Genomic DNA, 27,214 nt, shown 5'->3' with positions numbered 1-27,214 from the left:
AAGCCACTTGTAGATCTCAGTTTAACACCAAGAAAAGAAAAATGTATATATTGCACCTGGCAATGATTTAATGGGGAAGGACACCTTAGAGATCGAGCACCTCTTCCTCTAACCTCAGCAGTGTAAGCATCACATCTGAGGCTTGCTCAAATTTTGTGAAGTACCTATGGCATTCTCAGATGAAAAATAAATACTATTTTTTTAAAAAAGAAAACACTATCACCATAAAAAACAGTGTTAAAAGTTTAAAAAAAAGAGAACAGTCATGCTACAACTTAGTTTTAGGAAGTATTTTATTTTACTGAGTAAGGTATTGCAATACTGACAAGGATGCAAGCTCACTGACAGCTTTTTTTTCTTTAATATATTATGAGGTGTTCCAAGTATTAATAACATTTATAAAAAAACCAGACAAATATAACAGTTTGAAACACCTTTTCAGCTAGGTGTGATTGTCTTCATCAATCTAGGTCATCAGAGTTATAATGCCAACATAAAGCTTCTGAATGTGGCTTCCTGATTTTTTCGGATAACTGCCTCACGTTCATCTAGCTATTTTTGGCTTGTGTACAAATGTGTATTACTCACATAATTTATGTGGAAGAAACACAGAATAACAAGAGATGATTACCACCTGCAAAAGCAACACAAAGATTTTAAAGATAGAGAAATAAATACACATGATGCCAGGAGACAGCAGTCCTCAAATCAATTCTTCGTTCCTCCCTCATTCCACACTGTACTACTTACAGAATTCACTGAGGGTATATTCTCTATAGCTGTTCTAGACACAAATTATTATCACATATTCTAAGTGAATACATGGGCTACCAGATACTTTCTAGCAGACAAATGCTTTCTGAACACATCTGTTTGGACAGTAATTTTTGTGCAAGTTGATGGAATAAAACATCTGGTTTTAGAGTTGTCCTGTGTTTTTACTGTAGTGTTTATAGCAGCTGTTATTTTTCACTTTCAAGATGCAGGTAATTTATCATCTAGGTTCTCAAAACTGAACCACATGAGTGCTGGCTTTTCTCCCAACTGCAAGTTTCATTTAAGCTACTATTTCACTGACAGAACCTGTTCAACAAGTAACATTCATTCCACTCTCGTATGCAAGGGGCTGAGAACTCACTCTCATATACAAGGGGATGAGAACTCACTTATGTCACACTAATGCCATTTTTTGTGAGCTGCATATATTTTTAATACATATTTACACAGAAGAAAAAAAATGCAAAAGGCAAGTTAAGGTCTTGCTTTGCGAATTTTTGAAGTTCTCGATTTTGTCTGTTCCTTTCTGCTCATCCTTCCTCACTTTAGAATTTTTTTTTTTTTTTTTAATCCATAGTCTAAAAGTTCCTGGTTGGAAAGAATGAACGTATCCAAGACCATGTATTTTCTTTACACATCATACTGAAGAAAACACAATATACAAAGTAAGGAACTTGCTTGCAAGATCAGCATGTTGGCTCACGTCCATCTCTTCTCCACCCCCGCTAGTTCAAACAAAGCTTTGCAGAAACCAGACCTTTCTTACATGTTGCATCATCTTAGGATAGTTGGAACTTTACAGCCATCCGTGCCAATGCTTTGCTGTCCAATAGGGTTTGCCCTGCCTTTATTCTTAGGACTATCGATTCATCGACTGAAATGAGAAATTTAAGTTCCTGTGTTTGCTCTTTATCCTGGCAGTTGATATGCAGCCATCTTCACAACAGAGTATCTTGTCAACACTGTTTCTTAGAAACATATGTATAGAGTCCACAGAGTCCGTGAGAGGGTGGTTTCACCAATATGTTGTGAGATATGCAGCATATTAGCCCGGATCCTTCTGAAGAAAGCATATTTACATTTGTGAGCAACAATTAATTCCAAAGACCTTTATGCGTTAGGTTACTGCTTTTTATATATGTATTTCTAAAAACACTATTCTACAAAAATCTACATCCTCATTGTTTTAATCAAAAATGAAGAATCAATACCTATAACATTTAACAGGAAACCAGTTTCATCATCACATATGCTTGAATTCCCACATAAACAATATTGTGTTTAAAAGGGCAAAGGTAAGTCTGGCACGTTAATATATATCCAGGTGGACACTGTCAGTAGGTTCCTCTGGCTGCTATTCACATCAGTCATCCACCAGCCTGAAATGAGCTCTGCTACAGAAGGTGGCAGAGGGAAGAAAGCAAAACCAGAAAAATCCTCACTGCACTACAAATTCTACAATTTAGAAAATAATAATTTCCTCTCTACTTTTTGTGTGCCATTCTTAATGGCAGTATTAAAATTAATAAGAGCAAATTATCTCACTTGGGCTTCCAGGACTTCATTCTGAAGTAACATTACATGATTCCTAGACTTTCTTTTTTATTTTTTAAGAAGTGGTATAGATCTATCCTTGTGCTGTCTTCAGTTCAGTATCTACTTCTTTCTCTCCTCTGTTTCTTCCCTTTCCATTGATACCTTTCCCTCCATCAGTCCTCCTCCAGAGGCTTTAACTTCTCTTCTAAGCTTCTTCCACCATTCTACATCTCTTCTTTTCTCCCTTGTTCTATTGCCAAACTACCCTTTCCTTGCACTTGCATAATATAAAAAAGATCAGGTTTGACACATGAACCCAACAGTCACAAAATCAAAGCCCACTAACCTGGTAAGATAAACACACAGGAACACAAGGAAAAAGAAAAAAAAAAAAAAAAAAAAAAGAGAAGAAAAGAGGGGAAAAAAATTAAACACAAAACCCACACTACACCTTATGGTGTGGAAGGCAAACCTCCCCGTTGAAAAAAAAAAAGCGCAAGAGAGGAATCTCTTTATTCCTTTTTCAAGAGCAGAAACTTCTATAAAAAGCTTACTGTGATAAGGCACAAAAAAAAAATAAAAAAGAATCACTACCTTCAGGAGAGGTTTTTGTGCCAGTGCAAAATGCCTAACTGCTTGCAGCAATGAATAACACATTTTTTGCTTCTCAATCTTGCCTCTACTTCGGTATCTTTTTCAGGATCAAGTTCATTATCTTCCTCCTATCACCATGATAAAAGCAGTATGGAGAAACCTGATACAACTCTTCAATTCCCTGCCAACTCCAAGTAAGAACAACAGACAAGAAACTGGCCATTTTCCCTCTTCCCCATTATTATTTTTTTTAATTTTATAAATTTCAGGAGAATAATATCAGAACGTCTGGTCTTGCTTGCGCTAGCTTAAGCCATTCTCCTTTTATTAGGAAAGTTTTCTCCATATTCCAAAGCTAGAAAAACACACAGTTCTCTCTTGGTGAGGTTAAACACACTACTCTGGCCCCAGTGTGTAGATTTTTCCCACAGTGCATATGTGTCCCTTACATAAAAGCATGATCCTATCTCAATGAAAGATGTAGCAACCAATACAGCTGTAAGCGGCAGTGTGGTTCACAATTCTGTGTCTAAGGTAAACACAGAAATTTTATCAGAATCCCAACTTATATCTATGCACTCCCTCTAACTTTTAAATATACTGTTGAATGACCTAGACAAGTTGTCCCATCACAATCTTAACTGTGCTCCAAGTCCACTTATTTATAAAAAAATCTTGGGAACCCAACAAAAGGCACACTATATAAGGTGTAACTCTTAATACTGCACCAGGTAACCTCTAAAAGACTGCGCAGTTGAAGCAAAGACATTTCCCAGGTCACTGAGAAATATGTACTTGATATATGAACTTGTAGTAACTTATTCAAAACCACAGAAAAATACTAATTCAGGGATTTCAATTTACAACCATCCAACTTATGGACTAAGGTCTTTTCAGTCAAACACCTTAGGGCACCTGCAAATGCTGTACAACACTCTTGAGTGGGTTCACTGGCCTGAGATACACAAGAGCAACTGCATTTAGTCTGTGGAAGGGTCCTAAAACAAGCACCAAGCATACAGCAATTAATACTACTTATCAGTGTAGTCCAGTCTTTTGAAGAATAGCACTCTAAGTTTTGAAACGTAATTTTATCAGAAAGATACTACCAACAAAATTGTTAGGTTTCACCAAACATATACTGAATGTTTCAAAACCGAGTTCATCAACACTTGGTGCATCCAGCTCCTTTCCACCAAAACCAATGGGAAAGTCCCCAAATTGAAGGAAACTACATTGTGCAAACATTTTAAAAAGTATAAATGCAAGAGCCTCGTTAATTACATAGGCCTCTCAGCCTATCCAATGCTCAATAAAACAACAGCTGATACAGTACACTTTTAAACAAACAAAAGATATTTAAAGCAAGATAATTAACGCCAATCAGTATGCATTTACTAAAAACAAATTTCCTCCAGAAAACCTGCTAGGTTTCTGATGTTACAAGTTTGCTTCATAATATTAACAGCACTGAGGCAGTGTTCTAATGCAGGCAGCACTGGCTTTTAAGTACAATAAAAAAATGAACAAGACACATTAAATGCATTGGAAAAACAGTTAAAAGGTGGAGCCAGCCTCAAAATGTAACTAAATGAGGATCTTTGAGTGAATGTATTTCTAAGAGGGTTCCCTGGCAATCAGTTCTTGGCTTTGGAGTGTTTAGCAATGACCTAGATGGAAAAAAAAATTCCATAAAGATTGCTGATGACATGAAAACAAGCTATCATCAGCAAACAACGTGCACTCCAATACTGTCAAAATAAAACCATACATCCAGTGACCAAAAAAGTCATAACTACAAGATAGAGGATTTACCTGGAAAAGCAATGACTCAGAAATTCAGGGTAAGGAAAATCTACTGATTATTTCATCCAAGTAATTCTTCCAACTAATAATCAGTTTCCTCAACTATATTTTATTATTTGTCTTCTGTAAACAAATAATTGACTACTATTTATACCCCCTCAAAAACGGGGCATGCACACACCATGAGAAAGCCCAAGAAGTATCACTGGGTATATACAAAAACATGCTAACCGTGGAAAGAGCATACTGCAGGGAGACAGCTCCCAACAGCACTCCTTTTCATCACCTTCCCATCCAAAAAAGGATAGTTAAGCGCTACTCTTTGTTTTGATACTTCTGGCACTCATTGTGATTGTACTATGCCATATGTTACTGGATCAAGTAGTATACTGGCTATCAGGAGAAAATGGCATAACAAGCACCAGGGTGTTGCACCACTGACAGCTTACACAAAGCAAGCAGGAAATAACAAGAGCATAGGTACAAAGATACCTGCCTGGAGAACCCAGGCAGCACCAGGGAACATGAGCTCTCAGTGTTGTGTGCAATTAGACTAATAGTGAAACTTATGAGGCAAAACTAACAACGTAGTTTTCAAAAAAATCATGATAGAGAGCTAAAAAGCTAATGGTCTTAGAACTTTTTAAGCAGGGAATACTGAGTTGGAGGAAATGGGATGCATTACCCCTGTATTTGATCCCCACTGCAACCACAACTGAAAGTGTACACAGTTCTGCCCACACATGAAGAAAAACATTGAAATACCAAAAAATAATCAGAACTATCATAAATTATTAAAGTTACTGGGAGATCTGGCTTGCAGCAAGAAAACTCCATTGGTCTAGATGCTCCAAACACAGACAAAAGATAACTTAGCCTGCCCAAAAAGACTGCACACAGAAATTTGATAAGAGATATCTTCAGTCCCATACACAACCAGCATAATGAGATTCAGTGAAAAGTCAAAGGCTGACATGTAGTAAGAGCAACAGGCAATTTTTTAAGTAGTGATTAAAGCCGGGCAAATTGTTCCCATAGCTACGGTGAAGAGTCCTCTACCAGTGGAAGAGAAACTCTTAGATAGATATCCAAAGAGAAACACAGGCCTAGGTGGAACAGAAACCACAACAAATTCTACGGCTTGTACTACAGACTTGGGTAGTTAAGGACCCATATTCTTAAACATTGAATTATCTACTAATTACATGCCATGCTGGAAAGAGAAGTGCAATAGCGTTTAAACAGCATTTAGTGAAACACTTTCATATGCAACAGTTAAATACTAAGAAAACTTTGCATCCCCGGATTAGGTTCCAAAAAGTAATCAAACATCTCAGTAAGATATCCACAAAAGCCCACCAGATCTAAAGCAGAATGCCAACACGCTTGAAAGCAAAGCTGTGGAAGTGTATTAGCATCAAAGAACAAACTCAGCATTTCTAGTTGAACCAAATTCAATACTTTCTGTTTCATCATTCATTATAATACGGATTTAACAAATACAATTTTACATTAAAAACCAATAGTTATGGCTATTTTTAGTGCCCTTTTCACTTCGAAGGTTCAGTCTTTTAAATACATCATAAAGGACAAAGTAAGAATTTTAGGATTACTTTACCAAGGAGCAGCTAAAGCCCAAACAAGTTCTTCTTATTAAACAATTGCTTTTAAATATAAAATGACTGGGGACAACTTTCGAATACTTTTCTTACATACGCACAGAAAGACTCCAGGCACATTACTTAAACAACTTACTGTCACTTCTCCTACATGAACAAAATCCATATTCATGAACTGGTGGGTTTTTTTTAAATGAGCCAGCAAGTGCATGTGTGCTCCCTCTAACCACATTTATCACTGGGTTGGTAAGCACAGAAATCACCATTCAAAAAGCTAGCAGCAGATGAGCTAGTAATAACAAAACCCAGATAAGGGTAAGTGCGTGCTTCAGTGTTAGTGCCAACTGCCACTTCTTTTCACTGTCTGAAAACTAAGTGTGACATCTGGGTGAAAGGAAGACCACGCTCTGTTTTGCCTGTCACTTCATTCCCTCTGGTACATGACTGCTGCTCAGCTCTGAAGCACGCTTCCAAATCTCAAATGGGGTGAAAATGCTCAAGTCTCATTTGCTTTAAACAGATTTTTCCTACATAATCATCAAGCATCTTATGCATTAGATTATTATGCATTATATGAATCCATTCTCTCCATAGGCATAAGCAGCCCTAACACCATGTGACACAGGCAGCTGAGGAACAAACAACTTGGGTTTACCTGCCCGGGGACAAGAGAAAGATCCATGGCAGTTCTCCAACCAGAACCCACATCTCCACAGTGGAAACCAATTCCTTAACCACAAGACCATCCTTTTCCATTTCAGCCTGAGGTTCTAAGTTTTCTTCTTCCAAATGCTTCTTATAAGTATCACTGAAGGGCAGAGAATGATGGATTTCTCAGCCTCCCTCTTACCTCATTGAAATTCTTTTCCTGACTTCACTCTACCATTTGAACAGCCTTCTCCATTCTCCCAACCCAGCTAGTTTAGAGGCAACAGCAAAAGATATTCAAACTAAATCAACCAGCTCGTGATTAAAACACTTAGGTTTAATCAACCACTACTTAAACAAAGTGCATCTTAACTGGAAGTTCCGATTTTCCTACAAAAAAATTAGGGATATACAATTAAAGAGATAACCTTTTTTTTTATGAGGGAAAAGTTTCAACAGCAAAAAGTGAAGGAAGCGGAGGAGGGAAAAAAGAAAGCTTACATTTGAGTGGGATTATTTTGCTACACAAATTTCAGAATTAAGAAAAAAAGATTAGTGCATTAATCCTGAACAGAACTTACTAATAACTGATTTTTTTTGACATTTTAAATTCCAAGTTGATTTGAAACTAATGACATGGATCTTCATTTCAATAGTGTAAGATACGCGACTCCTGAGTGTTCAGCACGGAACATATCCTGTTCATTTGCTCAACAGAACTAAACAACATTGCTTTTAACTAGTTTTCTTCCTTTCCACATTGCCTCCAACTACAAACAGAATCTACATGTGAAGGGACAGCACAGTTTCTAGTAAAATCTATTTTGCAAGTAAAATCTTTAATAGAATGTTAGCCCAATATTATCAAAATGTCTTGAAAATTTAAAATGTTTCCACCATCCCTAACAAATTATAACACAGGTTCCAAAATTTAAGAAGCAAACTTCCAACAGAAGAAAGAGAGAGAGTTGCACCTCCAGCTCCTTAAAATAGTCTCCCTCTCCCCAAACTCTGCAAATAAACCCTGGAAGGTATTACAACACTACACAAAGCCCCGTACAGATATGTCAGAAACACACTAAGACTAAAAGATACACAGTAGAGGGGTTGGTGTTAATCTTATTCCAGTAAGAACAGAAAAAAATTCCCATTTCAGCAAACTTCACAAACATTAAACAAGTACATGGTTATTTTCTCCTCAGATACTATCTACTGTTAGAATCCTGACAGTATGGTTTATTTTGTATTAAAAATCAGTTTATTTCTCTAGGACACGCTTCCCTCCCAGCAGTTATATTGGTATACCTATAGCCATATAGTTTGTTCAGTAACCATCTACTCATTTCTTACACTGGAAAAAGACCACAATTCATTGCCAGAACAACTTAACTGGTACCACTGAAGAATTAGCAACTACTAGATGTGTCAACTACCCCAAAAGCTTCACAAGCAGATGTGTCAATTCCAAAATTCTGCAAAAGATGGACTAGCTAATTCAGGAGGAGGGAGAGGGGGACTATTACCGTGTTTGAAGTACCTTCATCAATTCCCCTTCTAAGAGGTCACAATCTCCTTCTCCAGAATATATATACAATTTAAAAAAAAAAGAAATAAAAACCGTTACCTGCAGATTTTCATAGGTGCTATAGCACAAAACAGTGTTGACATATTTTGTCGACATACTTATAAATAACTCTCCCATAACAGCTATGGTGAGAGCTGCATAACCTCTGGGAGCCAAAGAAGTCATCACCTAAAGTAGCACTAAAGTCTGATGGTTCTTCTGGCGGCATCCTAGCTGCTGTTTGGGACACTGGAAATAGGGAAGGGTTTTTCTGTGGTGGCAGCAGTCAGGTTGCAGTTGTTCTCTGCAACTACACAAGCAAAGAGAGCACACCACAGCACTGTGAAGCCCAGTAAAGAGACTGAGCAAAAAAAAATCCCAAAATTGCCCCAAAGTACACTCTTTGTTGACATTCAAGGAATGCAGCTAACTCCCAAAAGAAGTCTGGTGGTGCCCAAGCACAAGAAGTACACTGGACACAATTCATGCAGACTGGTAACACAATATATTTCTCAACTGTGAGAGGAAACAGGAATAGGCCAAAGTAATGCTTTAGAAAACACCTGGCTATAGAATAATTCACACAGAGCAGTTCAGCTCAGAAAAGCAACAACAACATCCATCAGCTGGGGCTCCATTTGTTGTTGGTACAAATCCAAATTTAAGCCCCAGCCCAAATGCAGATGATCCAGGGGCTTATACAACACTTGCAGGACAAAACCCTACAAGCACAAGCACTAAAAACATTTTCAAGGAAAACGCAGGGAGAGGGAGGCAGACCACATGTGAATTTTACACAACCTTGGGCAAATGGGAGTTTTAAAACTTTTTACAACATTTTACCGATCTATTCACAAACAGGATAATAAAGCCACCGGCAATAAATATTTCATTAATATCAAACTAACTCATGCAAAACAGGTTTTGCATGACATGAGTTGATTCTACAGAGACGTATTTGTCCATCAAACCCACTCAACTCCCATCTAAAAAACAAGCTACTACTTTCCCATACACGTAGAACAAGTAAATCCCCATAGAAATGCTCTGTTAACAGTCCTTCAGTTCTGATAACATCATTATATGTAATTTCATAAGCAGTCAGATGCCCCAATGTCTCAGACCAGACACAAGCATTATGTCAAAACATCTGTGTTTTAGATTAAGTTCCTCTCCCTGCATTCATACTTGTGTAAATCCAAAGAAAGTTACAGACTTCAGTGGAGACACTCTAGATGCCCATGCCCCTTAACACCTTTATCACACAACAGTTTCAAAACAACCAAACAGAAAAAAGCAATGTTTCCTTCTGCTTGCTATAAAGGTGAAGAAGAACTTACTCATTTCCAGATCAGGTTGTTCCTGACCTGCTAGAGCAGAAAAAATGGATTTATTTTTTTTTAGTAATAAACAACAAACCCTCCACAATTCTTAAAATAAGAAGTAACAGAGCTCTCCAGATTGACTGGATTTGGGGCTTTCAGTTACTTCAGTTAATGCTTGTAAATGCAGTGTTGTGCTTCAGTATTCATACTCAGTTGCCTCATCCAAAATAGGACTATTTTGGATGAGTAAAAGGACAATTAACACCTGTTAAAGGACAATAGATAAAAAAGTTACACTAATTTATTGTAATTCAAATGAAAATAATTTCTTTAGACTCATAGAGGCTACTCTGCACAGTAAGTGTTGGATAACCCACTAAAGCCTTTCAACTTCAATACCATGTGGCATAAGCTAACATTAAATACACTTAAATTATTTAGGCTAATGGACAAGGAGCTTTAAAGAACATCATTCCAAATCCATGATCACCAAACTCTTGTCAGTTTTCACTTTATTTTTCCATTTTATTTCTATTCACACCATCTGGCTGTATCGATCATGCAATTAAACAATCTTGTATTTTTTCATATTAAGTAAATTCAAAACTAATTTGTATGATCATTCGGTAACACATACACTCTTGATAGATTTGCAGGTGCCAGCTACAAAGTCACTTACCAATCTTACAGACTGACCTCTGATTCACAGAAAACATGCTCCATGACAAGTATTCAGAAGGCCAAATGGAAAACCATGCTGGAACCCACAGATCACTATTCATTTATTGAGTATTATAATCAGACCAACTTTGGTAAACCTCAAGTTTCAACTGTCCATAGAATGGAATAACTGAACAAACTAAAGTTCAAACTAAAGTTACTTAGCATAAGAGCTCTTGCTCAAATACCACTTGCTCAAACAGCCGGATTTACAGAAAATAAAAGTAGCAATTGACACAGCATGATAAAGCAGCATTAGAAAAGACTGCTAAAGTAAATGGACATTGATTTCCAAGTGCTATGCTAGAATTGTTTAAGTAACATTTGTCTTTTTTCCATGATGTTTTCAGGTAAATTCCTTGGACATACATAGACTATACACACCACTTCAAGCTGTCAGCCTTATCAGAGACTTAATCAGTGCCCAAATACAACAAACAGACACTTCTACACCCAAAGACTTATGCGCAAAGACCTCTATTTTGGAATTTCATCAGATTACATGAAAGCGACCCTTGAAATCACTCGTGATCAGTAAAAGAGATACCGTTTCTGGAAAAGAGATGGAGGTGTCAGGGGACACCAAAAAAAAAAAAAAGAGGCTGGTGTGTTTTTAATTTGTAGTCATGCAGTTGAGTCCTACATTTTAGGTATCAAAACGTGTTTGGTTGGTTTTTAAACAAAACTACAGGAGGACTGCATAAATCAATAAACAGATAGAAGCCTAATATAAACCTAGCACAGAATTGCAGTAACAAAACTATAGTCAAGGGCCTTCTCTATGCCTACACTGAAGCAGACTAGCTTTATGAAGATGAGCGTGTATCCAAATCATACCAGATATATTCATAAATGCTCCTAGCTGACGTACCTATGCATGCCCTCCAGTGTATGGAATTAAGACCAGCTCCTGAAACTTTTCAGGAAGTATTGCTACAGGACTCCTACCACTGATTTAGCCCCATGTGAGTGAGCATCATAGCATCATCGGTATTTGTGCCGTTTAACTCTGTCGCTTACAAACACTTTAAAATCACTGTCAGAACAACAAGGACCCAGCCATTCCCATGTTCTTACTGCTTGGGATCACTTAATATTTAAGCAATGGCACGTTTTGGTAGGTTTGGTGCGTTTTTTTGTTTTTTAAAGGTTTGTGTAGAGATTTGTAACTAGTCCTGTAATCTCTATAGCAATTATTTCTCTTCAAAACCATCACTGTGATGCCCTACATTAAAAAGTCAAGGTTTAGATATCATCCACCCATCCACTAAGAGGACAAAGTTTAATAATGAAAAGTAAAACACTAATAAGAAGTCTTCTCTCCTGATTTCAACAGATCCCAATACAACATTATTAATTCCACAGTCTGGCTTCAACTTTGCAAAAAAAATTTGCACTGAAGACACTAGATCCAAAACCAGACCTTCCCCGGGACTTCCACAGACGCACATCAGCCTGTCCACACCCAACAAAATTGCAGGACCTGGGCCTGTCACCGTATCAACATCAATTAGGACTTGTCAAACAGGAAGGACATAGGAACAAGAAAAGATCCTATTAAACACACAGGTAACTGTTTCCACTGTCCCACCCCGTAGCAAAAAAAAAAAAAAAAAAATAGTAATAATCACAAGCGTGGCATTTTTCCCATTTATTTTGGGAGGCTCTCACACGGTTTTTCATTCTGTAGTTACCCAAGACAACTTCACAGGAGACTAACGTGACACAAAAAGGAGCTTAAAACCCGCACGCCGCCGGCAGAACAGCGTGTGCGGGGGTCATCCCGCCCTGCCCCCGCTCGCACCTGCGGCGGCAGCGCTGGCGGCCACCGCTGCGGCCGGGCTGCCCTGCGCCCGCCGACCCCACACCGGGCCGCCCCCCCCATCCGCCTTATCCGTCCTTACGCCCAACTGCTCCTTCCGTTGGGAAAACAAACAAGTAAAGCAAAATGCAGGAAAGCGGGCGCGGAGGGGAAGGGAGCCTGGCCTCGGGCTGCGCTGGCGGCACGGCCCGGCCTACCTGCCCGCGGCGGCCGGGGAGGGGTCGGGTCGGGGCGGGGGTGGACCAGCAGCCCGGACACCATCTTGGGGGCGGCTGGGGGTGAGGAGCGGAGCCCGCGGAGGCAGGACGCGGCCCCGCAGCGTTTACCTGCTCTGCCAGCCCTGCAGGAGGTTGGTGTATTTGCTGAGCGTCCCTTCCAGCACCGGTTCCCGCCGCCTGCCACCGCCACCGGGCGCCTGCGCGCCCCCCGGGCTGGCCGCCGCCGAGCCGGGGCTGCTGCTGCTGCCGCCGCCGGCCCCCCCGCCTCCATCCAGCCTCCCCGCGGCCGCCGCCCGGCCCGGCAACCCGCGGCTGGCTGAGGAGGACGAGGGAGACGAGCCCGCCGACGTGGGGCGGCTGCTGCTGCGGCTGCTGCTGTTGCTACCGCCGCCCTCGCTCACCGCTGCCGCCTTCTCCATGGAGCCCCCCGCGGCGGAGGCTGCGAGCCCGCTCCGGCCGCGGCTGCCGCCCGTGCCCGGCAAAGCCCTGACTCACAGGCGGCGCGGAGAGGGGCGGCGCCCGGGGGAGAAGGGGCCGGGCCGCGCCGGGCGAGGGAACGGCCGCGCCGCCTCCCTCCCGAGTTGCTGAGGGGAGTTGGGCGGCGGTTGGCGCCCCGCGGCTCAGCGGGCTCCCGGCCGCCCCCTCGGCCCCGCCCGCCCGAGGCGCGGGAGCCGGCCGGGAGCCGCGCAGGCCCTTGCCCGTGGGCGGGTGCCAGGCACGGAGACACGCAAGGAATGGGGAAAGGCAGGACACGCACACACAGAGTGCGTGGCGCAGCCAGGCGGCGCAGGGAGCGCCCCGCGCCCCGCGCCCCGCCGATCCGCGACAGGCACACACGCACGCTGTGTGACACGGCGAGGGGACCCCAAAGGAAAGCGTGCCCAGGGTGCGGGGCGGCCATGGAGACCCGTACGCAGGCTGGTGGCACTGGGAAGGGGTGCCCTGCCCGCACATTGCCAGGCCCTCGAGCGTGTGGCGGGGCAAGAGGAGAGCCCAGGACGCAGCCTCCGTCCCTGCCAGGCCTGGCACACACACCATGACACGCACACGCGTGGGGAGCAAGGAAAGCAGTGGCTGTAGGCAGGGTGTACACACAGAGACACCGCCGGAGAAGAGGATGGCTGGGCGACGAAGCATATGACTGTCACTCACAAAAGCTGTGTCCGCCAGAGCACAAAGCGTAGCACCGGAGAGGGGATTTCTTGGGACAGGCTGATGCACATCGCTGCTCATTGCCATGGAGCATGACACCAAGGAGACAACTGTCCACAATACAGTACACCAGCAGCACAGAGCAGTGCCTGCACGCAGCAAAAAATCAAGAGGTTGGTGGTGTGCCCTGCAGTCAGGAACGCAACAGTCTTGCCCAACACACAGCATATAGTGCTACACATAATGCATATCAACATACAGAATCACAGAATGGTAGGGGTTGGAAGGGACCTTTGGATATCATCTAGGTCATCCCACCTGCCAAAGCAGGTTCACCTGGAGCAGGTTGGACAGGAACGCATCCAGGCGGGTTTTGAATATCTCCAGAGGAGGAGACTCCACAACCTCTGTGGGCAGCCTGTTCTTACCACAGCAGCCATATCATTCATCCAGATTTTGAAAAAAACAAACAAACAAACAAACATTATTGTGGGTTAAGTCACATCTGAAAACAGAGGATGTAACCTCAAGATCACTGTAAAAAGCTAACCAGGTCCTTGAACAGGCAGCTCGGTACAGAGCTATGTGGTTACATTCCCTCAAATCAATTCGATGGCCATCCTTGCTGCATTAGCCCAGTGCTTCAGTTTTGTTACAAGAAGTATCTTCACAGCATACCACAGATCTAGTTACTCTCCTTGTCATTTTATAACTGGAAACCTGAAATATAGAGGAGCTCAAAGAGTCTATGACAAAATATGAACTGAGCTTAGCTCCTGTGCTTTAACCCTGTGGAAAGTTCTGCACTAGAGATTTTTGGAGTGTACCAAATATCATGTGCCCTCTGTGTTCTGCACGTCAGTAGATACTCAAACCACCCGAACCTACATACAGTTAGAGGCCTTCATTCCCCACATAAACGAGCATAGAGAGGAGGGATCCTAACTTAGATTCTCTCAGTTTTATCTCTGGAAAATCCTACCATATGTGTTGTGGTTGGGTAGCTGAAATGTTGGGCAACCTGATCCTGAGTTTTTGGGTAGTTAAACTTCTTGTGTTGTAGATAAATATTGAGGCACTGCAGTCTGGAAACTTGAATTTGAATTTAATATTTCATTGGCAGAACATTTAATGCACATCTCTTGCAGTACAGACGAAGATTATGAACTCAGTTATTTTTTAAAACAAAATATTTTAGAGTAATTTTCCAAATCAGAGCTATTACTTAAGATGTTCGTGTAAAATTCCCCAATCATTGTTTACCATGGAAAGAAACTCCATGACCACATCCTCATTCTTAGGCTCAACTCCACTACTGATAACCACGGTTTTCAGAAGACATTGGAATGAAGCAAGGCATGCTCCTTCAGGAAGCTCAGACCCTGCTCGCTGGAGGTAAGCATGAGACCCCTGCATTTCTCCTCATAATCAGTTACAATGACAGCCCAGAACAGTGGAACAAAATGCTTCAATGAAATAAGTGTCATCGCATCAGCCACTGCATCACATTACCTATATATGTTCTACATTATAAAGAATGAATGTAATTTTTTCTGCCTTCCACAGAATTTATTGGAAGAGAATTATGTCAGGAAAATAAGCCTTCTTACACAGGTACAGAGAACCCTCTCATACCTTTCCACACAACAAATGTCAAGTAACAGTTGTGTGCTCATTCAGGAGTTTCTGAAATGGAAGGGACAAGAAACTGTAAATGTATTATGTCCTCAAGAGAATTTCATAAAATCCCAAAACCTTCTTCACTGCTGCTAGAAAGATTACTGTGATGTGATAGCATAGGAAGTCCTCTTACAGATTATAAACTAGTTAATAGATGGGAAACAAAACACAGGAATAAATGGCTAGCTTTCAAATAGAGGGAAACCACTACTCCGAGTTGAGATCTGTGTTACTCAGCATCTTCTTAAACCAGAATCCCTTGGTTCACTCAAAACTAGAATCAAGTGCAAAAAGTAGCAGAAGTATCTCACAGTTGTGACTAAATCACTGATAAAATAGCAACTGAAATTTAATGTTGCTAAAAAACCAAAGTAAAGCACATGTGGAGAAAATAGCTTTTACTATGCATGCATAATGATGATCTATAAATTAACTGTAGCCTCTCAGGAAAGAGATCTTGGAGTCATTTTAAATAGTCCTCTGAAAAGACCATCTCGGTGTTCAAGGGTAATCAAGCGAACAGCTGTGATGAGCTCATTAGGAAAACAGAAATATCAGCATGCTGCTATATAAATCTATAGTACAGCCAGCGTCTGTATACTCTGCATTTATAATATTCCTTCAAAAAGGACAGAGTAGAAATAGAAAAGGTATAAACTCCAGCTTTTTTATGAGGAGGGAGCTAACTGAACAGGGTTTTCAGTTGGAAAAGAAACAACTAGTGTACAAAATGGTACTCAGGTTAATAGGAACGATTCTTCACTGTTTCTCGTGAAACAAGAACTATGGGGTATCTGGTTTAAAGCAAGCTCAAGAAAATGCTTTTTCACATGATTTAGACTCATAAATTTCATTGTTACAAGATGGTTTTGGATGCCAAAAGTCAAGAAAGATTAAAAAAGCAATTATTTTTGAAGAACCTTTAAACAAGGTTGACCAAAGTGTTTTGGATGTATTTGAAGTTCAGAAAGGCCCTAAACATATGCCTCCTTGAAGACTGTTTATAATATTGATGAACTAATCCATGCCTTGTTCTTGAGTCTTTCCCTAAGCACCTGCTAGTGGAAGGAATAAAGTACTGTATTAGACAGACCTCTGGTTTAACCTGCAGTGCAGCTGTTCATGTACTAAGGATCCCTTCCCCTTGATTAGCCAAAGGTCCTTTTGAGTCAAACACTGTCACTCTGCAGCTTTTAGATTGTATTTAAGCACAAGAATATGTGATTCTTCTTGTCCTTTTTCCCTTCCCAGTATGTACATACTGCTACAATCCAACAGAGCTGGACAACCTTTCATAGCAATCTTGATATCAGTGAACCCCTGTCGTCATTTATTTTAAGTTATTAGTGTTCTTCAAAATTGACCGAACCTGTATTTATCTCTTTTTTACTAGCTAATGATCTATCCCAGTAGAGCTAGACTTCAGAGTAATATACACTGACTTAGTCTGATGCAATCGTGCATGATGTATGCTTTGTTACGAGTATTCTTAATTAGCTATTTATTAACAGCAACCTGCCTAATGAAGGTTCTCACTGTTTCCACGGTAACACAGCTGCTATGTTACAGTCCTCCTTCAGACTGTTACTTTCACTCTCTGGCCAAATCAAATTTTTGCCTCTTTCATTATGTACCCAAAAGAACCAAGATAACTCATTATTTATCCCACCTTTTTTAGAAAGCAAAACATCTGGTAAGATAACAAATGCAATACTGTTGGCCCTTATCAGGAAACAGAGATGTTTCTCCATCCTTTGTTAAATTACACAGTTTTAGCTTCTAGAAACAAGGTCAGCTCACCAATTTCTGTTTCCTGGTCATCCTGGTTTGGTTTTCTATACCTTTTTAATGCTCCCCTACCAAACAGTTTTACAGAATTACTTTCCAATTTCTTTTTCCACCTCCTCCCCCCACCAGATTTCCACGCAACTTCTTACCATCATAATCATGTGGAGGAGTTTAACTATATGCTCTGCAGAAACACTTCTGCCTGGTCTACATTCAAGCATTGAACCTATTCCATGGAAATGCCCTGAGGGTTGCTTATAGAGTTTTACTGTCACCTCCTTCTTGCCCCACGGTCCTCCTGAGACACTGCTTCATTTCCCATGAGCTTCTAGAGACTAAAGCCACCTGTCACTAAACTGCAGGCAATACTTAGGGCAAAACCATACCACTGTGCACCTCTATCACCACTGTCTAAAGACGTCAGCAGTGGAATGACTCAGACACATTCCACAAAGTTCAGTTCATGCCAGAGTCACACCTGCACCGAGCCTGCTCTCACTAATGCTTCCCCAATTGTCTACAGCAACTGCCAGAGAGTGAACACAGCAGATGGAACAGTGCACAGCAGCAGCATGTCCTCTGGTCCTTCCTCAGATCCAGTTCCATAGATTTCTGGACTTGAAAGTCTAAAAGAAGCAGTGACCCTCCTAATCTGGCCTTTTTCATAACACAGTACAAGAATTGTAATACAATTACTATTTTCTATCTTATATGAGGTTTTCACTTAGATTTAACCAGCATGTCATCCATAAGTAAAACACTTCTGACCTTAGGATTTCACGAACGTAGAGAAACTACCATTAGCTTTGCAGTCTGCCAACTTTAGCATTGGCTTTGCTAACGTTATGCATCTTATCCTCCCTCCCTGGTGCCTGTAACCCTGCAGCATATGCTAAACATACTTCTTTGCCATACTTCATCCTGTTGTCAGCAACTTCTCATCCAGGTTTCTCATCCACCAGCATAACCATCCTCCTAAGCCTCACTTAACTTAAAGCTGGTGACAAGGAAACAGTCAAGAGAGACATGGCACACGGCAAAAGTACCCAAACTACCTTGGCTGCCACAAACACTCGAGCCTAGGAAACAGACTTGCATGCAGGGTAATTTACTCTGCCACGAGGCATTGCAAAGTCATTTGGACTGAGGTTTGTGCTGCCACAGCTAGAGTCCCATAGCTTGTTTACAGTGCACTGCTCTGTAATTTGCAGGTTAGACCAGTTGAAACAAAACTTGATCAAAATGTCTGAGCCTCTGGAATACAAACTTTGGGATGGTTAGCTGGAGAGAATACTAGTTTATATTATGCACATTATATAAATTTGCATTTGATATCATTAAATGCGCATGAGGAAGTGATGTGTATGACAACCATGACAAAAGGTATTTTCTGTATAGCTAGAATCAACCCTTTGAACTGCAACTGGAAACAAATAGGAAGCCAGTGCATAAAGAAACTAAGTAAGCATAAGAAACTAAGTGAGCATAAATATCACTGACATTATATATTGTGTATTTTACCTAGTGGGAAGACCCTTATTCTGTGCCAGCCAATGTTTGAACAGTTGTTATAGGTAGTTGCAAATACAGTTCTTTAAAATAGATTCATTTACACAATGAGGCCAGAAGAAACCACTGAGATTATCTAGCATAACCTGCTGGATAACAGAAACCCTTTTCAGTTTGGTGTGGAATTACAGATAAATGTCAATATAGCAAATCTTAACAGTGTGCAGACATTTTTACCCACTGTTTTTCTATCTCTATAGTTAAACATTTAGAGATTTGAAAAGTACACTAGCCCACTAAGGGTCAAATTCAGATTCAAGACCAGGCTGGGATTACTCAATGCCACTCTCTTATATATATCGTATCTCAAACCAGTGCTCAAGCTCTCTTTTATCCCCCTGTTTTGGAGAGCTGAGTGGTTCCAGTGGAATCTGTCAGATTTCAGCATTTGTTATTCATAAGGCATGAGGCTGTATATCACTGTAAACCCCCACAGTTTAGTGTCCAATGTCCATCCACTTTCTAAATGAAGTATCTGTGCACCTGTAATCTTATGCCTAATCTGCAGAACCATTTGTACATCCTAAAAGTATTGCTATAGAGCACTTATACTGCAGAGTGCATATTTATTGATACTATAATGCTACCTTATGCCATTTGGGCTCTGATCTCATACTCCACCAACAGCAATTTGTATAGTTTGATAATAGCATGCAGTATCTTATGGCTTAAGAACCCTTATTCACCCACAGCAGAGCTGTGTTTTACTCAAATCATCTTTAAAAATACTACTTAGGTAATGTTAGAATACACCACACAATGGGATGACAGTTAAAAAAAAAATAAAAAAAAAGGAAGGAACTATGGGCTAGAAATTAAAAACAAACATTTGAGATTTTTTGGCACTGAGAAAGGGAGAAAAATTCAGCTAATAAAACTTTCTACTTATGCAGAAAGTACTTTAGATTACTAATTTCAGACTCCGTTCTGCAAGCAGTTCCATCTACAGAAACCTAATTGAAACAAATACAAGTTTCTAATGCAACATGACTGACTCCTTTTTTACCTACAATTCTGCATAAAAATACTGGTAGGTATTTCAATATGCGTGGTTGAAATATATAGACACGACAAAAGACAGAGTATGTTTGAAACACTTTCTGAAACTGTGGAACCTTGTATTAAAACAGGCATAATGTTCACTCCCTTTTTCATGACAATGTTTTAGAAGCTGGGCAGATTATAGAGATTTCCTAGTTTTTTTATGAGTAATGTTAACACAAAATGCAAGAACCTTAGAGCCAATCATGATACCTATATTTTAACTGCTTTTTACTCTCAAAATAAATCTTTTGTAAATTCAATAAACTACTGAAATATATTTTGCCATTCGGTTCTAAATTTTAGCTCTCACCAATAAAACCAGTCAACAAGCGTGTAAAAGGCAGTAAAAGGCAGTAAAACTTGGGGATTTTTTACAGTTTGGGGGTTTATAGTCTTGGGGGTTATACTGTGATTAGCTCTAGAATGTGTGATGTATGCAATTATCTGAAGCTAGGGATGACATTTTGTTTGCCAGCATTCACCACTGACTGATTTTAATTTGGCTGGTAACAGACAAATTAAAATAGCTTGTGAAAAACATATGAACCAAAAAATTTATTACATATTACAATAAATAAGATTGGTTTTAAATTAAAAAAAAAATTAAAAAAAAAACATAAAAGGAGTGTACTGCATATTGCCTAATTCATGCAAATGCTGGGCTAATTCTTTTGTGGTCTGCAGGTTTAATGCTGGTATAACAGATAGGCAACATCATGTTCAGCAGGACCCCACAGAACAGAACTGACTGTTATCTTCACTGATTCTGAAGAACAGTAGAAATTGAGGTTTATAAAAGCCTGACAAGGTCATTTATCTAATCCTCTTTAGGTTGCTGGACAGAAAGAGACAGCCATATTTTTTTCTCCCTCTTCCCCAGTGAATTTGCTTGTAATGCTTGCTCTCTCATATCACACAGCCTTGACAGGAGTATCCAATGGAGATAACCTCAAATATGCAAAGAGCTGAATTATGATTCCGTTTCTCTGGTTTCTAAAACTCAGCTGTCAGCTTTGATCTTTGACTTTTGAGAGCCTATTCTGCAGAACTGAATGTGCATTCATAAATGGCTTGATATGAAAGTATTTGCTGTGATTTCAAAGGTAGAAACAAATGTTAATTTTTTAGAATAAGCAAACTACAAGTTCAGGAAACTGTCATTTTTCAGTTTAACTTTTCCTGACCTTGATCTTTTCCATAGAGGATGCCTGGAACAGGCACTCCTTAGCCGCAGTTTCACAAATCCAGACATTCTAAACTCAGCTCTGCCAGCTTCGCTCAATCATAAACTTCCCCTTACTATGGTGATACTGTGTTACAGCCTAAAAATAGGGCTATGCTTTCAGAAAATGAGATAGCATTAAAGTTATGAAAGTTGATAAAACAGATTCCAGACTTAACAACCTGAAATGACAATAAGAGGAAGAATCCAGGACTTTGCACACACAGATGATTCTCTTCCTTCTTTATAAGATACACAGCAGACTGGAAATCTGTTTTAATTTTTCTGACATCCTGTTTGTGTGAAATGAAGGAGGAAAGTCTAATCTTACTATCCCATTCAGGAGAAATAGGGAAAAATTCTGGGGGACCTTGAAATCATGATCAGAAGAGATCAACCCCTAACTAAAAAGACAGGCATTAGATCTCTAAAAAAATTCTTCTCGCAAATATTTGAAATCATCATCAGAAACTAAAATTTAAATAAACTATATAACAAAGCTTTGAAGTATCTCAATAAGAACTTTCCCCCTCCAAGTTAGGCTTCACTGATCTGATGTCAGATTTAAAAACTATGTAAGTAAGTTCTCCACATAATTTTCAAAACACTTCATGAAAAACAAATAGAAAGGATCTGAGGTTTTAGTATAAATATCAAATGGAACAGGAAAGGTCTTCAAAAGTTCATGCACCTCCTTTTTTTTTTTTTTTTAGAAGACTGCTTGAACAAAATCATCATCTAAAAGCTATAAATAAACTCATACACAGCATGTGCTTCATAAACTGGAATAGGGTCATATTATGGGAGAACACAGCCCATTTAATTTACTAATGTAATCTGGTCCCAGATTCCTTCATCTCAGAAATCAAATTCATATTGCTTTTAGTAGAGAAGGGCATAGAATTCTATTGCTGACAGGGAAAAATGGGGCTTATAGGCAGTAACAAAGACAAGAATCAGCCAGTCTGAAAGAGTTTTAGATTTCTTCCTTGCTAACAACAATGAGGACTGTCACACCACATTCGAAGCACCAGCAAGGTCTTTGGCAGTTGCTATCGCCTTATTTTGCCAGAGATCTGTTCTAACCAAGTTTAGACAACACTTTGATAGCAACACAAGCGGCTGGTCCACTTTAGAATTCCCAGTGGAGGTGGAGCTGCTCCAGTGTCAGCCTAAGAGTGTAATGGGGAGTTTGCCAAAAAAGGCTAGGTTAAATGCAGTCTTCAGAGGCTGCACATAAACCACACGTGTCAAAATCCTGGCAGTTAGCTGCCAGGAAGTTTGTAACCCAGGGAGAAATAGAAGACAAGTCTCCTGACATAACCACAGGATTTTCTCACTCTCATAGAGCTTCAGAAGGAAAGCTGATGTCGTTTGATGATGCAGTGCACCAGAAATAAGTCAGAGGTCATCAACCACAGACAGAGATAACCAAGCGTTTCAGGGTTAATTTGAATCTTAGGAAAATATTACAAAGGGAAACGGACCTAAGCAAGCCAACCCAAGCCATCACACAAGAAAAGAGAAGGGTTTAAGGAAAAAAAAAAAAAGCTTTATCTGCATGAAGTAAACTGATGTCCTGATGCCCTAGGTTTTAAGATTATTTTTCTTTAGTTTAGTAATTTTGAGGGAAAATACCACTCCTATCTACACAAATTTTATGCATAACACTTCTGACACATTCCTTGCACTCAAGTAATTTTCTTCACAGAGGATAGGAACGGTGTTTATGTATTCAGAGGTACTAATGGCCTTATTAATTGATAAATATGGGAAGAAATACACAAAGCAATTTCTTTCCACTTTGTTTTTTCCTAACATTTCCCTAGTGTAAAATTAGCACAGTTCTCAAAAATGGAAATTCTCTGAAGTTGTTTAAATGCAGTACATACAGGTTCTCAGGCTTGAGTCTTGCTAAAAGAAAAAAATAAAAGTGAGGGAAAGGTAGAAAAATACTCTTGCATCAGCTTCTTTCTCAGGAAATTCTCCACTTTAGTTCAAGTCAAGAGAGCTTCTTTTTCTTTGGCCAAGAGTGGTGTTCTTCAACCTGGACTGGGGAGGTAGAAATAAACAGCAAGCAACATGCAATACCAGTTTACAAAAAAGTGATGAATATCCATGTGTAACACAGAACCAAGGCAGTACAATTTTCATTCACGATCTGTAGCACAATGCAACTAATGTTTCTTCCTTGGAGAATAAAGTTATTTTCTTCTCACTAATGCTATTCTTAGCTACCCAGGAATGCATACATGGAGGGGCTGTCCAGGAAGCATGTACCTTCCTTTTTCACTGGCTTCTGAATTTCCCCTATATTCTCTGTACTGTTAGTGGCACCCTTTGTGAAGAGCTGTGTTTCTGAGAAATTTGTGGTATATAATAGAGAAGATCAATAAATTCAAGCCCAACTGGAATCAAAGCACTTAATAATGTAGTTGATCTCTGCTCTGCATCCTGTGTCCCAGAGTTTACTTAATGTCATATAACAACAGAAATAAAATTACAACACACATGCTAAAGGCTCAGTCACAGCTCTAACTCTCTAGAAATACAGCAGCCAATGGAAGGAAGTTCAAACACTGTTATACTGTGTGTACAAAAGCAATAGGCTTTATTAAAAGAAAAATGACATTGAGAAGGTCACCTTTTTATGGTGGTTGATGCTGAAATACATGGTACATTTAGGCATCTCTTGTTAATATAGGTCAAAGGAGGCAGTGAAACTGCAGCACAGAAATGTAAGAAGTACAATAGCTGTGCCATAAAATGAAACACAAAAATGTGGTTTTATCTAGGGTACAAGATTACATCAGAAGTATCTGTGGTTGAATGAAAACTGAAGAATCAAATTTATTTTCTCATGAAGGAAAAGAATATCGAAATCTAGGACACAATTGAAAACACTAAAAAGACTGGCAGATTTAGAATTAAATCTGGGCACATTATTTAGAGTTAGCTCAAGATCTGCTCATTCCAGAATAAGGCTTCTAGCAGATGGATGGCAGTCTAATTCAGCAGACATAACTGAAAATTCAAAATGCCAGTAAAAAGGACAACTCAGGTATGAAACTCATATCCACAGGGGTAATGAGGTGTATGCATACAAAGCTCAAAATCAAAGTCAAGCAAAATAACACAAGAAGCCTTACATTCTGTGGTAGCCAGCACAATCTAGGAAAACATGTCACAAAACTTATGTAGAATGAGAAGCAAAAAAATCTAATACATTATGTCATTTTGCAAGGGTGCACTGGTAGAGTGCACAACATCAAAAAGGAGATGATGAGGGCCTCATTAAGTCTGATTAATTCCTCGCAGGCATTGTATCAGGAGATGAATGGACTGTCAGCTAGAAAGCAAATGGGAAATGTATTGCTTTGTGCACCAATGTCCAGCTTAAAACTAATGTACTGCCAGAACTGCAGAGTTTCTAACAAAATTCCACTGATAATAGAAGATAAGCAATAGGACCTGGATCTCACAGTGGTTAGCTTTTCCCACAGACACAATATATTAATTAAGATATATTTCTATAAATTAAAACAGTGTCAAAAGAAAAAAAGCCCCAGCTTTTGGATTAAAAGTAATTAACATCTTTGGTCTTACTAAGGAGGCTACACTCAGAGGCAAACGGAAAGCAAAATAATACAGGTTATTATGAAGACATTTTCCTAGAGAATGTAGAAGTCCTCACAGATTATAGAAAAGAGCTGGAGAAATTCAAGCACTTCACATTTCATGCCTCCAGGAAAGTTCTCTTTGGCCTCGCAAAGAATGAGAAGAGAACTTGAATGCATTATTTTGGGAGTCACAGAGAAAACAGAAGACCCAAAAGAGCAAACGGATTTAAGCATAATTGAAAAAAAATATTCTACTTAGCCATGGATTCCAAAGAATTCAGCAAATATTTAAAAAGGGAACGTGTTCCATTTCCTCAAAGGGAAGGAACACTCAGGGAATATGGCTGATGCCAAGGATTTTTCTTCACATTCTCAAAATCTTCCTATCCTGAAAACCTTATGTATTTCACTTTTCCCTTTGAGAAAAGACTAAATCGTATTTTTATTTAATCCCATATTCTAATAAAATCTCCAAGGTTTGAAGGTGCAAGAAACCGCCAGTTAATGAGGTAATTAATGACTACAAAGTCAAGTTTCCATTTCATTATAATTTGGATAGCTCACACACTTCAGAAGACTTCTAATTGCATTACTGACAATTAATTTTGAATGGTCAAAGCATGCCTGTATTGTGCACATTTTAGTGCCTTCAAGGCCAAGACACAAAACAATTAAAAACTTTCAAATAAATATTCTTGCAAACTTGAAAGCTAAGCCATAAACTACATTACTAAGTTCACTGTTATTACAGCAGATTAATTAGTCATACAATAGAGCTTATGGGTGCACAGACAAAGAAAGACAATGCATCATCTCGGCTAGCAACAAATATGAAGATCTGAATCTCCAAGAGAACTGATAATATTTCTTCTAAAAGATGCAGCAAGTTTTATAGCAGTTGAGAAAATCAATAAAAGTGAGAAGAGGCTTCATTATCTACTGTGTTAATTTATTCTTCAGTCCAAATGTTTTTTACTCCATCCTGGTATTCATTCTTACACATTAGGTAAAAACTTGAATATCAGAGCAGAAAGGTTGCAGAGATGGGGATAACTATAGGGAGGATAGTCTCTTCGTGCTAATAATTGTAAATAATTTTCCTCTTTAACCAAATGAATACAAATTAGACTATCAAACAGCCTGCTACAGGCTCTCCTCTACATAAAAAGACAGCTTTTTTTTTTTTTGAGACAGTAGTTTGTGGCATGCTGTTCACTCTCAGAGTGGATTTATGTAAATAAAAGTGGATTTATCGCGCTTATGCATATTCAAAATTGAAACTCTTCTACTGAGAGATATCTGCTGATATTTACTGATATCTGGTGATATCTATCTACTGATATTTACTGGGTTTTATTCCTATCAATAGTGACCAAAACTCAACTCTTCTTCACCCTGTTTCTTAATCAACATGACTGCATCTTATACGCCTATCATTTACTACTGCACAACCCCATCCACGGCAACTAAGTTGCTTGAGCTTTGGGGATGAATATTTCAGGCTCTAGAACATTATTTAGGTCTGAATACCACATTAATGCACACAAGCTTTACAAACAATGAAGTTTTTCTATCCAAAATTAAAGGAAATCAAAACTAGTGGTGAAATTGTTAACATCACCATAGTTCTTCATTATTTTTCTGAAAACTTGCAAGGATTTTTTTTTTCCTGTTGCTTCTCCCACACCCAAGTAACCAACTGAGGCATCACTCAGGAATTTGGAACTCAGAGCTCTTTTGGAAACACCTCTGTTGAGCAGGGACATAAACTAGATGCTAAAACCAATGAAGCTATCCATAAACTACAGATTTTTAGTTTTGCTATGAAGAACATACCAGTCTTTCTTAAACATAATAGGTGGAGACTCAAATTAGGTCCAAAGTGGGAGATTAATTCAAATAATTTACTGATTTTAAGAACTGCAATAAAAATAGACGTGTTAACTGGCTGTAAACTTTGTTTTATGCCACATCTTCTTCAGAAATGTTCAGTCTAATGCCTCCTTTGTCTCTATCTTGGTCTTTTGCTCAGTCAGTTTGCATACAAACTTTGTAAACCAATAAAGTCCTATATGTTTGAACTCTAGCTGCATGGGACAGGATTTATCGTGGGGAAACAGCAACTCCCTCTAGTGCCAAAGGAGCTTCCTCCTTCACATCACACTAAATTAATGTCCAGTGAAAGTCATTCTTTGCTGATTAATATTATGTTCTCCTTTTAAAGTTGCATTTGGGAATCTATTCTGTTGTTACCGGGCCTTGTTGTACATGCTAAAACAAGTGTTAGCAGGCACTAAAATTTAATGGAAAAAATAAAAACGTTTCTGTGCTTGCAAAGCAGGATACTGTTGATGATTTTTTTTCTTTGAAACAAATGTTTTTCTTTGAACCAAATTATGTTAAGCACACTGAAAACATTTGGTTTATATACTCAGACCCTATCAGACTGGCACTAAAGCTGGCTAGCTGCCATCTTTGAAAGCTGTTTCAGAACTCCCTGGCCTTTCACA

General features: G+C 39.4%; 1 protein-coding gene across 2 annotated transcripts in view; it reads right to left on the bottom strand.

Annotated features, from left to right (window-relative positions):
* The window catches only part of OSBPL10 (oxysterol binding protein like 10), a 117,883-nt gene extending 104,725 nt beyond the window's left edge, over window positions 1-13,158 (bottom strand). The window contains exon 1 of one of the 2 annotated variants that reach the window (XM_054193432.1): window positions 12,738-13,158. In XM_054193432.1, the coding sequence (XP_054049407.1) occupies window positions 12,738-13,048 (311 nt within the window). In that variant the 5' untranslated portion in view covers window positions 13,049-13,158. The remainder of the gene's footprint in view (window positions 1-12,737) is intronic. The other variant, XM_054193431.1, reaches the window with a different exon arrangement.
* Window positions 13,159-27,214: the final 14,056 nt, after the last annotated feature.

Source organism: Rissa tridactyla, chromosome 2 (assembly GCF_028500815.1).
Source record: "Rissa tridactyla isolate bRisTri1 chromosome 2, bRisTri1.patW.cur.20221130, whole genome shotgun sequence".
NCBI lineage: Eukaryota > Metazoa > Chordata > Aves > Charadriiformes > Laridae > Rissa > Rissa tridactyla.
The sequence above is the reverse complement of the archived record's forward strand: the minus strand, read 5'-3'. Positions and strand labels throughout refer to the sequence as shown.